At 47.0% G+C, this 13,279-nt stretch overlaps 1 protein-coding gene across 3 annotated transcripts in view; it reads right to left on the bottom strand.

The window, feature by feature from the left end:
- The window catches only part of unc5cb (unc-5 netrin receptor Cb), a 202,612-nt gene that overhangs the window by 33,165 nt on the left and 156,168 nt on the right, over nucleotides 1-13,279 (bottom strand). The window contains exons 5-8 of one of the 3 annotated variants that reach the window (XM_031802490.1): nucleotides 10,921-11,101; nucleotides 8,783-8,950; nucleotides 8,306-8,470; nucleotides 989-1,048 (exon numbers count right to left, since the gene is read on the bottom strand). In XM_031802490.1, the coding sequence (XP_031658350.1) occupies nucleotides 989-1,048; nucleotides 8,306-8,470; nucleotides 8,783-8,950; nucleotides 10,921-11,101 (574 nt within the window). The remainder of the gene's footprint in view (nucleotides 1-988; nucleotides 1,049-8,305; nucleotides 8,471-8,782; nucleotides 8,951-10,920; nucleotides 11,102-13,279) is intronic. The other 2 variants (XM_031802491.1, XM_031802492.1) reach the window with 2 other exon arrangements.

The following is a 13,279-nucleotide window of genomic DNA, read 5'->3' as shown; positions in this document are numbered from 1 at the left end:
TCACCAAATTCTAGACAGCTGAATCTGATGATGAATAATGTGGCTGTTGAGCAAGTTGAGGAGGCCACATCACTTTGTGTTACCTTGAAATGTAAACTGTCATGGTTGATTCAATGGTTATAAAGACGCGGCACTGACACACATACTTACCCCACCAGACATGCCACCAGTGGTCTTTTCACAGTCCCCAAATCCAGAACCAATTCAAAAAACCTACAGTATTATATAGAGCCATGATTGCATGGAACTCCCTTCCATCAAAGATTACTAAAGTGTTCAGCAAACAGATAAAGCAACAACGCCTCTCCCCTTTTTGACATAGATATTGTGTGTCTATACTGATATGTACGCTATTGTGTGACGTTTTACATTTATGTAATTCTGTCCTTGAACTGTTCTTGTCTATTAATATAATGTATTATTTAATGTTTCATGTTTTGTGTGGACCCCAGGAAGAGTAGGTGCTGCTATCGTAACAGCTAATGGGGATCCTAATAAAATACCAAATCCCTGTGGACTGGGGTAAGACAGTGGCAGGCTGGCAGCGTAGAGACAATGAGCACCAACATGATAGAAGGGCACTACCAGCCAAGGGTAAGAGGGCCAGTCAGGGTGAAAACAGATAGTCAAGCAGCCAAGGTACGCGATACAAGAGAGAGCAGAGAGACAGAAAGGTAGAGAGAGGGAGCTACCACAGGAGGCTAGGGGGAGTGAAAGAAGGAGGGTGAGACATGGCAGGGTACAGGGCAGTGATTATGGAGGACAATTGGAAATAAGGTTGACACTTTATTTGACAGGGTATATATAAGGTCTTTTATGCACATCATTGCGAATCGGAAAGTGGAGCAATGTTTGCAAATGCCTGGTTGCTAGATGCTTGTTATGCAGATACTGTAAAGACCTCATGCATATACCTCGCCGTTAAAGTGTGTCTCGTGAAAAAAATAAGAAAAAAGAAATGGGTACATAAATAAAAACAATAACTCACATGGATATCCCAAATCAATCTGGTCTTTGTTGAATTCAGAGGACTTCTGATAAAAGGAACCTTGGGAGAGGAGGGAGAGGGGGGAGGAGGTGGGAGAGGAGGGAGAGGGGGAGGAGGTGGGACGGGAGGATGAAAATCTAATTTAAAATAAACCGAAAAACAAACAATGCAACAGAGAAGGCATGAGGAATGATGGCACAGGGAAACAATCTCTCTTGATTTGGACGCTCCCCTCTCCTCTCTCTGTCTCTATGGGCCGTGTGTGGAGAGAGGGATGAGAGGAGCAGGGGCGTTGGAGGAGAGGAAGAGAGGAGGAGGGCCTGTGGGGAAGTGGTGTTATCCATCAGCTGCATGGGTTTAGTGCTCTTTAGCAGCACTAGCGAATGGCTGTGGGGAGAGGAGGAGAGGAGGAATGCTGAGGAGGAGAGGAGGAATGCTGAGGAGGAGAGGAGGAATGCTGAGGAGGAGAGGAGGAATGGAGAGGAGGAGGAGGAGGATGGGAGGAGGAGCTAGCTGAGGCTGATAGACAGCAGGAGAATGGCAGGGTCAATAGCACCGACAGCGCTGCATCTGTCACTTCTGGGCTGGGAATCACCTCCCACATTAGAGGTGGAGGGGTAGAGGGATGGTCGAGCTGTATGAGGGAAGGTCAAAATGGAAATGACTGAACACACCACACATATCCCTACTGTGTTGACACTTACTGTGCTTTAAAGGTCTAAACACAACGTTACAAAAACAATCAACACCCCAGAGAACGCACACTAAACACACACAGACACGTTTCCAGGAACACACACAGTCACACGCATCACTCCATCACCTGGGACATACACAAACAGACAAACAATGAGCTCCTGATGGAGAGGAAGAGGGGGGGATAGGTAGACAAGTCAATGGACAGTCAAATCTATAGTGTGATAGATGGGGCGAGTGTGTACATGTAATCAGACTGAGGAGACGGAGACAGAGAGCCGGGGGAGTTGACTGTCAGAACAGACCTAAATGATGGGACCTCCGGACCCATCCTGCTTAGTTATATTCATGCTGAGTCTGTTGCCACTGTAAAAAGGAAACCAACGCTATACACCCAGTTTCTATCGGGGCTATTCTTTCAACGTGACATCGCTGAGCTGTGGACGAGGGTGGTGCCTCTACTGGAAATCATTGTTATTTTTTACGTCATTTATTCCGATGCTTCCTGAATAGTAATATGACTGGTTTCTATATCTGTGTCCCCAACAACAGGCATGGCTGGCTAAAGTAGTCTCTGTAATTGATTGATTCCCATAAGTACTGTGTCTTAGCGACAGTTGAAGTCAGAAGTTTACATATACCTTAGCCAAATACATTTAAACTCAGTTTCTCACAATTCCTGACATTTAATCCTAGTAAAAATTGACCTGTCTTAGGTCAGTTAGGATCCCCACTTTGTTTTAAGAATGTGAAATGTCAGAATAATAGGAGAGAGCATGATTTATTGCCTTTAAATTGTTTAACTTGGGTCAAATGTTTCAGGTAGCCTTCCACAAGCTTCCTATAATAAGTTGGGTGAATTTTGGCCCATTCCTCCTGACAGAGCTGGTTTAACTGAGTCAGGTTTGTAGGCCTCCTTGAGGTCAGGGCTTTGTGATGGCCACTCCAAACGTGGTACCTTCAGGTGTTTGGAAATTGCTCCCAAGGATGAACCAGACTTGTGGAGGTCTACCGTTTTTTTCCCTGAGATCTTGGCTGATTTCTTTTGATTTTCCCGTGATGTCAAGCAAAGAGGCACTGAGTTTGAAGGTAGGCCTTGAAATACATGCACAGGTATACCTACAATTGACTCAAATGATGTCAATTAGCCTATCAGAAGCTTCTAAAGCCATGAAGCTGGAATTTTCTGGAATTTTCCAAGCTGGAATTTTCCAAGCTGGAATTTTCCAAGCTGTTTAAAGGGACAGTCACTTAGTGTATGTAAACTTCTGACCCACTGGAATTGTGATACAGTGAATTATAAGTGAAATAATCTGTCTGTAAACTATTGTTGGAAAAGTTACTTGTGTCATGCAAAAAGTAGATGTCCTAACCGACTTGCCAAAACTATAGTTTGTTAACAAGAAATTTGGGGAGTGGTTGAAAAACGAGTTTAATGACTTCAACCTAAGTGTATGTAAACTTCCGACTTGTACATATTTAACATGGAATTATGCATAAGAATCTTCCATTCCCAAAACAACTACAATTAGACATATACTAATGTTGTTGTTTAGCTCTATCTATTTTAGTGGTAAATGTTGACTATATTACATACAATTATATAATTCAGCAAAAAATATATATAAAAAAATACAAGCCTTGAGGTAAATATAATACAATGTAGTGATATTTCACAGTGTCTGGTGTTTGATAAGAATAAAGGCTGTCTTAGACCTTGTGCTGCAGTCAGCCCTACCCTTTCTACAGATCGATATGTCAACAAAATGTCATCTGTCTGAGAGCGGAGTTACCACAGCCTTGGAAAACAACATCAGAATCCACTAAGACAGGCCGAAAGAGAGGGGGAGGGAGAGAAAGAGAGAGCGAGAGAGCAGGGGAGAGAGAGAGAGAGAGCGGGGGAGAGAGAGAGTGGGAGAGAGAGAGAGTGGGAGAGAGAGAGAGTGGGAGAGAGAGAGAGTGGGAGAGAGAGAGAGAGAGAGAGTGGGAGAGAGAGAGAGAGAGAGAGTGGGAGAGAGAGAGAGAGAGAGAGAGAGAGTGGGAGAGAGAGAGAGAGAGTGGGAGTGGGAGAGAGAGAGAGAGTGGGAGAGAGAGAGAGAGAGAGAGAGTGGGAAGAGAGAGAGAGAGAGTGGGAGAGAGAGAGAGAGAGAGTGGGAGAGGGAGTGGGAGAGAGTGGGAGTGGAGAGAGAGAGAGAGTGGGAGAGAGAGAGAGAGAGAGAGAGAGAGAGAGAGAGAGAGAGAGAGAGAGAGAGAGAGAGAGAGAGAGAGAGAGGAGAGAGAGAGAGAGAGAGAGAGAGAGAGAGAGAGAGAGAGAGAGAGAGAGAGAGAGAGAGAGAGAGAGAGAGAGAGAGAGAGAGAGAGAGAGAGAGAGAGAGAGAGAGAGAGAGAGAGAGAGAGAGAGAGAGAGAGAGAGAGAGAGGAGAGAGAGAGAGAGAGAGAGAGAGAGAGGAGAGAGAGAGAGAGAGAGTGAGAGGAGAGAGAGAGAGAGAGAGGAGAGAGAGAGAGAGAGAGAGTGGGAGAGAGAGAGAGAGAGAGGTGGGAGAGAGAGAGAGAGAGAGAGAGTGGGAGAGAGAGAGAGAGAGAGAGTGGGAGAGAGAGAGAGAGAGAGATGGAGAGAGAGAGAGAGAGAGAGGAGTGGCGAGCAGAGAGAGATGAGGAGAGAGAGTGGGGAGAGAAGAGAAGAGAAGTAGAGAGAGTGGGAGAGAGAAGAGTAGAGGAGTGGGAGAGAGAGAGAGAGAGAGTGGGAGTGGAGAGTGAGAGACGAGAGAGTGGGGAAGACGAGAGAGAGAGTGGGAGGGAAAGAGGGAGAAGAGAGGAGTTGGGAGAGAGAGAGGAGGAGAGAGAGTTGGGCGAGAGAGGAAGAGAGGGATGAGAGAGAGAGAGAGTGGGTAGAGAGAAGAGAGAGGTGGGAGAGAGAGAAGAGAGGAGATGAGAGAGAGAGAGAGAGAGAGAGGAGAGAGAGAGAGAGAGAGAGAGAGAGAGAGAGAGAGAGAGAGAGAGAGTGGGAGCACAAACACATGAGGAACAGAGGGTCAAACCTTCACATTGAACTCACCCCTAAGGACGGGTCGAAAGTTAAAGTCTGACCCCTTTCCTCATCTATCCTTTAATATCTAGCGCCGTTTCCAGAATAAAGGTTATAAATAAGCAAGTTTGATGACGTGTATATAGTAACAATTCAGCGTGAGCAACATTGCTATGCGTCAGACTAATTAGTTCATCAAATCAATCAGATGGATTACATTTTGCAATGTTTAAAATGAATTCAACCCCCCCCCCCCAAAAAAAATGAGATCAAACTGGAACGGAATCTAAGGGTATCTATTAGTGCTGATCCCAGACCAGCGTAGAGAGAGGAAAATCAGTGGGCGAGGTGAGTTCAGATTGCACACATCTTCCATTCCCAATCATATTTGCCATAATGTGAGCTTTTAGATAATGGGCCGCTCTCCTAAATGCGGGTGGAGATGGTTATTAGCGTTGACATAAGTGGCTTCACCCTCTTAGCTTTCCTAAAATCAATCCAGGGAAGGATCCTAAATCTATATGGATATGGGTTTATATCCTCTGCAAACTGGCCATTAATCTAACAGAGAACTAATGCTTCTGCAATGGGCTTAGTCTGGGAAAGAGAGAGAGAGCGGGCGAGGGGGAGAGGGAAAGAAAAAGAGAGAGAGAGAGAGAGAGAGAGCGATGGAAGGAGAGGGAGCTTCATGAGGGCTTCACAGCACGCTGAGATAAAAAAAGATCTAATAAAAAGGCTGAAGGAAATGGAAATGTTTGTTCCATCGCAAAGCTGCTATTTGAATGATTTCACCTGCATTTAAAACAACAGATCAACCACCAGTTCAGTGTGACAAAGCTGTACACACGCAGCTTATCCATCTTGCTAAATATGCACTAGTAATCAGTAAATGTACCGCTGTTTGTATTCATTACATTAGTGGCAGTCACATCATCTGGGTCATACCAGTCAGACATAGGTGCAATCTACATATCAGGATGGAATGTGGTGACCATATCGGTCATATTCATGGTATGGAGCAGCTATGTCGGTATTATTTACAAGTCTATTGGCTACTGTACAACATATGATATTAGTGGAATGCATGTGACCATCTGCATCCGATACAGCACAGGACATGTAAAGACTGTCTGGGTTCCATTAGTGTCATAGAGAACATCTGGAACGTCTGCATGGTGTTATTGGAGTACGGTGACCGTCTGGGTTCTATTAGTGTCACACTGGAACCGTAGAGGGAACCATAGGCAGTGTGTGGGCTTCTCACCCTAAAGACTTTATTAGGAAGGGAGTGATTTAAAAAAAGTCTCGCCCCTGACTTTTAATTTGACAAGAACACTCTTGCTCCTGCCTACAGCGCTCTCCCCCTTTCTTTCTCTCTCTCTCTCCCTCTCGCTCTTTCTCTCCCTCCCTCTCAGAATTAGCAGATAAGCACGACTTCAAAGTAGGAAAGGTTTTACCCTGCGAGTCTGCAGCACACAGAACAAAGCAGCGAAAAGCTACAGTATGTTTCCGATCTCTGCAGCTCTCTGACTGTATAGAAAGGGAAAAGGAGGCAGGATTGTTGGCTCAACTGAACTGTGTGTTTCTCGGCTCTCTCTCAAAAAAAAAAAAACTTCTCAAAGAGCATTTCTCCGCCTACGGAAAATCTCCAGCGGTCCCGACCACAAGCTGAGTTTAGGCTCTTCAAGAGGAGTTAAGAGCAAAACAATAACATTTATAGAATGATTGCGGAGCACTAGGAGGAAACGCCAGGAAATTCGACTGCCTTTCCCCCCCCCACTTGTAATACTTCTAAAATGTTGCGAGAGAGCTACAGGGAAACAAATACTAGCCTGCTTGTCAACACATATAACTGGGCGTTCAGGAAAAGCAGCATGTCTGTGCTTGTGTGACAATTGGGGCTCCCAATTTTCCTCTCATTGGACCGATGGAATCCTGTGCTTTTTAAATTAGAGCAGCAATCACAGTAGCCCAGCAATTATGAGATTCCCTGTAAGTACATTATAATCACTTATCATTATTTTAAATATAGCTCCTGAATGCCCACTCTGTGACAAGAGTAATAGCTTACAGTAATGCTGCCTGGTGGTGTGGTGACGAGGCTGTTGTTTAACACACACTGACTACTCTAGATGTACTCCCTGGGGCCCAGGGCGGAACAAAGACACACATTGTCTCCTGTCTTTGTGTAATTTCACTCCAAAACGGCGGATAGTGTGTGTGACGGAAAGAGAAAAAGTGTGTGTGTGTGGTAAGTGTATGTTAGTGCAAGGATGTGAGTGTGAAACAGCGGAGAGAAAGGGATACAGGGGAAGTGGGTGGAGGTGTCTTGTGGGAGTGCAGTGAGAAACAGGATGGCTCCTAACCACACAAACAAACAGACAGACAGACAGACAGACAGACAGACAGACAGACAGACAGACAGACAGACAGACAGACAGACAGACAGACAGACAGACAGACAGACAGACAGACAGACAGACAGACAGACAGACAGACAGCAGACAGACAGACAGACAGACAGACAGACAGACAGACAGACAGACAGACAGACAGACAGACAGACAGACAGACAGACAGACAGACAGACAGACAGACAGACAGACAGACAGACAGACAGACAGACAGACAGACAGACAGACAGACAGGACAGACAGACAGACAGACAGACAGACAGACAGACAGACAGACAGACAGACAGACAGACAGACAGACAGGACAGACAGACAGACAGGACAGACAGACAGACAGACAGACAGACAGACAGACAGACAGACAGGACAGACAGACAGACAGACAGACAGACAGACAGACAGACAGACAGACAGACAGACAGACAGACAGACAGACAGACAGACAGACAGACAGACAGACAGACAGACAGACAGACAGACAGACAGACAGACAGACAGGACAGACAGACAGACAGACAGACAGACAGACAGACAGACAGACAGACAGACAGACAGACAACAGGACAGACAGACAGACAGGACACAGACAGACAGACAGACCAGACAGACAGACAGACAGACGCAGACCAGACAGACAGACAGACAGACAGACAGACAGACAGACAGACAGACAGACAGACAGACAGACAGACAGACAGACAGACAGACAGACGACAGAAGACAGACAGACAGGACAGACAGACAGACAGACAGACAGACAGACAGACAGACAGACAGACAGACAGACAGACAGACAGACAGACAGACAGACAGACAGACAGACAGACAGACAGACAGACAGACAGACAGACAGACAGACAGACAGACGACAGACAGACAGACAGACAGACAGACAGACAGACAGGACAGAGACAGACAGACAGCAGACAGACAGACAGAACAGACAGACAGACAGACAGAACAGACAGACAGACAGACAGACAGACAGGACAGACAGACAGACAGACAGACAGACAGACAGACAGAGCAGACAGACAGACAGACAGACAGACAGACAGACAGACAGACAGACAGACAGACAGACAGACAGAGACAGATCACGTTATAATGCATTGGGTTCCTACAGAATCAGACAGTGGAGGGTAGGATAGAGTGAGGATGGTAATCATGTACTGTACTCACTCTGCATACACAGGCCATCGGTGCAGTTCTTGGACTGAAGCACCATGCCCTCACAGTCCTTCCCCCCGTTTTTGGGCACCGGGGCGCTGCACTCCCTCCTCCTCCAGTGGGTACACTCTGTCCCACACGTGGACCATTTACTCCACTCTGTCCACAGACCATCCACTAACACACAGAGGGGAGGGAGGGAGTGGGGGGCGGGGGGCATGGTGGTGGGGAGGGAGGGAGGGAGGGAGGAGAGGGTGAGAAGGCATGGAGGGTGGGAGTGAGAGTGTGCGAGATTGGGTGCATGAGTGTGTGACAATTAGTGGGAAAGAAACGGGGTGGGGTGAGGCGGGGCGGAGTGGGGTGGGTAAGAGTGAGAGTAAGAATGATAGATATCTATATTTATGAAAATACAGAGTGCTCTGTTTGTGTTGTCCAGTAAATTGCACTCCCCTGCTCCATAAGAGTTGTGACAAGTGGCGCAGTAACTACCTGGGCACAGTGGGTTGCATGCCAGCTTCTGAATGCCTTGCCCGTCACAGATGGCACCCCCGTTGAGCGGTGCTGGGTTGGTGCAGCTCCGCGTGCGCTTCTGGTAGCCACGGCCACAGCGACTGTTACACACCGTCCACTCTGTCCATGTTGACCAGGCGCCATTCACTGTAGAAAAACCCCAACGACATTGGAAAACAACATGTTAAACACTTTAGCAAATACAATCGTTGTCCTTTTGATAGTGGCATTGAGTGAGTCTTGGAGAATGTGAGTGTTTTCCACCAGCCCTTTTTTACTCGAATGAACATGGCATTGAAGAATCTGTAGCACACTTGGGTTCTCCCCTGTTAGCACTGTTCATTAGTTAGCTATGTGGACAGGCTATTCTGGCTGTTGTATTTCCCAGCTTCTGAATCCCTCAAATCCTTTCTTCCAATTCCATCTGCGTCTCAGTCGAAATCCAGAGCAGAATGACAGTGGGTGTGTGGCTGAGAACACGACTGTGGCATTTCAGATGTAAGGAGCTGGAGGCCCCTCAGAGCTTACGATGAGTGAAGCCCCAAGCATCAGACTCCACGGGAGCAGAGCCAAAGCCCTGCCTTTCTTCACTGTCTCTTTCTTTACTTATGGGGTTTTATTACTCTTCCTCCTTCTCTGTCTCTCTCTTTTTCTTTCCATCTATCCCTCTCTCTGCGTGTCCTCCCCAGCCCTTTCCAGGATTCCTTGTTGTGGTGCAGGCTGGAAAACCACTGGGCTGGTCTGTCTCCTCTGGTAACGAGGGAAACTCTCTCGCTCCCTCTCCCTGTCAGTCTGTCCGTCTGTCTGCCCGTCTGTCCGTCTGTCTGTCCGTCCGTCTGTCTGTCCGTCTGTCCATCTGTCCGTCTGCCCGTCTGTCTGTCCGTCCGTCTGTATGTCCGTCTGTCCGTCTGTCTGTTTGTCCGTCTGTCTGTCCGTCCGTCTGTCTGTTTGTCCGTCTGTCTGTCTGCCTGCCTGCCTGCCTGCCTGCCTGCCTGCCTGCCTGCCTGCCTGCATACAGGGAAGGGGGACGGGGAAGAGGGACTGATGCAATCCAGGCAGAGAAAGTGGCTTCTGGTGTATTCTTTTAAGGATGAGCCAACATCAAAGCTGTCTTCCGGCGCACTCACTCAATCCTCCCAGACTGCATTAGTGAAGGGAAAAGCCTAGCAGGGACAGCGACCCCAGTCCCTGAAGACCCCAAAGTCTGCTGACACAGACACACACACACACACACACACACACACACACACACACACACACACACACACATGCTCTACTTCACCCTCATACTGGACTCATCTAAGCCACACATGCTGCTCTTGCCTGTCAGAATGGACAACTAAAATAGATAAATTAACAAATAGGACACCAACAATAACTTAGGACCCCCTAATCCCCCATAATCCTCCATGGCAGGGCCAGTGTGTGTGATTTATGGGTGATGAGCTGTGCCGGGAGACACTGGAGGGATGGAAGGAGAGATGGATTTGAAACCTGACCCTGGTGACATCATCAATTCCTGCAAACCTCCACCCATTCTGGTCCGGTTTTCTGCGTGTGTATCGTGTGTGTGCGCTCACTGCCACGTGCGTGTATTTGTGTAGGAGGTTGAGGCTATAAAACAGCCTCGTGTCTGTTAGCTGATGATTAGCTAGACTGACAGACTGACAGACTGATTTAATAACCTGAGGTTTAGCCACTTCACATGCTGGGTGGGGGTAGTTACGTTCCTCCCAGGGTGGAAGAAGTCCTGAGGCCTGAATGTCTGTGCTGTCACGCGTGTCTAATCCCCTAAGGGGAGACTGGGGAGCAGAGAGGTACAGTGTTTATCAGGACTCAGGAGAGGGTGAGGATTCCTGGAGTAGCCTTTCCACAAAAATATAAACGCAACAATCTACAATTTCAAAGATTTGACTGAGTTACAGTTCATATAAGGAAATCAATCAACTGATATAAACTCATTAGGCCCTAATCTATGGATTTCAAGTGACTGGGAATACAGATATGCATCTGTTGCTCACAGACACCTTAAGACAAAAACCCCACCAGTTGCGTCATGCAGTGCAACTTTAGAAGGCTGTTACGGTCAACGTGTCACGGTGGGAGTTGATTGCTACCGTAGACGATGACTGTTGCCGTGGTACTGCGTCTCTTGGCGACGATGTTCTTGGCGACACAGGTGTAATTAGCGGTGTCAGACAGTCTGGCCTGTTTGATGATCAGGTTATGGTCGATGGTGATGTAGAAGTTACGGTCATCAGCAGGGTCTATGATCTCCTCGTTCTTCAGCCACTCCACCTGGGAGGGAGGGGCAGAGAGAGCGAGAGAGCGAGAGAGCGAGAGAGAGAGAGAGAGAGAGAGAGAGAGAGAAAGAGAGAGAGAGAAAGAGAGAGAGAGAAAGAGAGAGAGAGAAAGATAAAGAGAGAGAGACCATGAATAATGAAGACAAGTAGAAATCAAAACTAGTCGGTAAGAGCAGACATGAAACTGGGACTGCACGGCAGTCAGACACGTTAACCTGATTTCCTCTGGAATAAATCACAAGGAAGTGCTTAAAGGGTTTAAAGACATTTTCTTCTCTTTGTCTCCCATTCACCTCTCCAATAAAGCTCATGTCCAGGATTACAGCAACACTGTTTATGTCTCTGAGGCCCGTGTCTTTCTATAAAAAGCTATCATGTTCTCTTTTCATTTCCCCAGAACAGAACAAAGTAATACTGTATTGTCAGACAGCGAGAGGAAAGGAAATTCGTTGCTATTTTTGGAACTGCAAAGCTCCTTGACCTTTCCTTATGAATTTCTGTTTTTCTCTCCAAATGATACAGATATTGAACTCCTGATAATATCAGAAAACAGGGAACCGTGTGGGGCTTTTATTTGAAAGTAAATCACAGAAACACTTTTCTTCACCTCATCCTCCTCGGGTGTGAAGGCCTCAGGCGGAGAGACCGGTCCACATTACACACACACACAGACAGACAGACAGACAGACAAAGGCAGTTTCAAAGACTTCTTCACACTTTTCCTCTGAATCGTCTTAACTGTTTTCTCTCGAGAAAAGACATCCTGTACGTAGTCAGAGTCAGGGAATGGATTGAGTGCATAGAGAGAGGTGAACAGCACAGGAGACATCCTGTGCATTGTGCTTCCTCCTGACAAGCAGACGATGCCAGATAAGGTCAGAGCAGGCCTGGGAGAGATAAGAAGTATGTTTGGCTGGCCATTGTCTAAGAACTATTGGAGGACACTTGATCTACACCTCAGAGAACTGAAGAAACTCTCCCATATGAACCCTGCCAAGCCTAAAGAATCTGTGGGTGCTAGTCTAAGTGACTGCAGTGAAATGACTTGAGAGCCAAGTGCCTGGTGTTAGAATAGGTGGGTGTACTGTAGTCTTCGAGTGATAAGACCTGTGTTTTCTTCTGATTGTTATAAAACCAGCATCACGATGACTGTCTAACTAAACAAGATGGGCAGATTGTGATACAGGTGAGATAGAAGCCTCGCTACCATCACTAGCATCTGCAGTGTCTGAAGATGACAGATATCACTACTACACCATCAAAGAGGGTCCTGCTTGTATAGAGCCGCCTGCCTGCCTGCCCCCTGCCTGTCTGTCTGTCTGCCTGCCTGCCTGCCTGCACCCCTATTATTCCTGCAACAGCAATACAGGGAGACTTAAGGCAGAGCTACTTTCAACACTCTAGCTAGTAGCAATTAACGGCAGCTTAAAACTCCCACTCAAACTGAATGCATCCATCATAAACATAATACCACTCCAGAAGAGACGCAGACTCGTGGTGACAGATTCACATCAAAAGAGAAGGGGAAAACAATCAGCGGCAGGGCTCGGTGGCAAACTTCTGTATGCGCAACGTCATATTTCTCTGCTGATATGTTGTTTATGAGTGTTTTCCTCCATAAACATTTATCAGGCAAATCAATCGCATGGAGCACAGTGGTTAGGGTTCCCTCCCCTGCTGTCTGGCTCGTCAGTGAAATTAAGCCCAGGCTCTTGTACTCCACAGCACAACAATACACCCGCTCTCATCCCATCTCGTATTCAGTCCTAACGCAGCAGAAGACATGAAGACCTCCAGTGCCTTGTCTGCCCAGCTCCCGCTAACGTTAGATAGCATCTCATATCATTTATCACGGTGATACCGGGGCCAATCAAACAGCACACAGAGACAACACAAATCTGCTCTCGCCTCTCCTACAGAAGAAAAAGCTGTGTCTTTAACCTTGAGATAATGAGATAGCTGAAGAGTCTCTTCACTAGACGAGGGGAGGATCGAAACGACAGGGAACAGGAGATCTCAATAGGTCTGGTGAATATGATATCTGAGAAATAACACCGTTGTCTGATGTCATGAAACCAGCGTTTCCCAAACTCGGTCCTGGGGACCCCAAAGGGTTGAGCTTTTTTTCATTTTCTTCCCCTAACACCACACAGCCGATTCAAATGATCAAAGC

The sequence above is a fragment of the Oncorhynchus kisutch genome, linkage group LG23 (genome assembly GCF_002021735.2).
Source record: "Oncorhynchus kisutch isolate 150728-3 linkage group LG23, Okis_V2, whole genome shotgun sequence".
In the NCBI taxonomy this organism is placed as follows: domain Eukaryota; kingdom Metazoa; phylum Chordata; class Actinopteri; order Salmoniformes; family Salmonidae; genus Oncorhynchus; species Oncorhynchus kisutch.
Note: the sequence above shows the minus strand (reverse complement) of the source record. Positions and strands in the feature narration are given on the sequence as shown.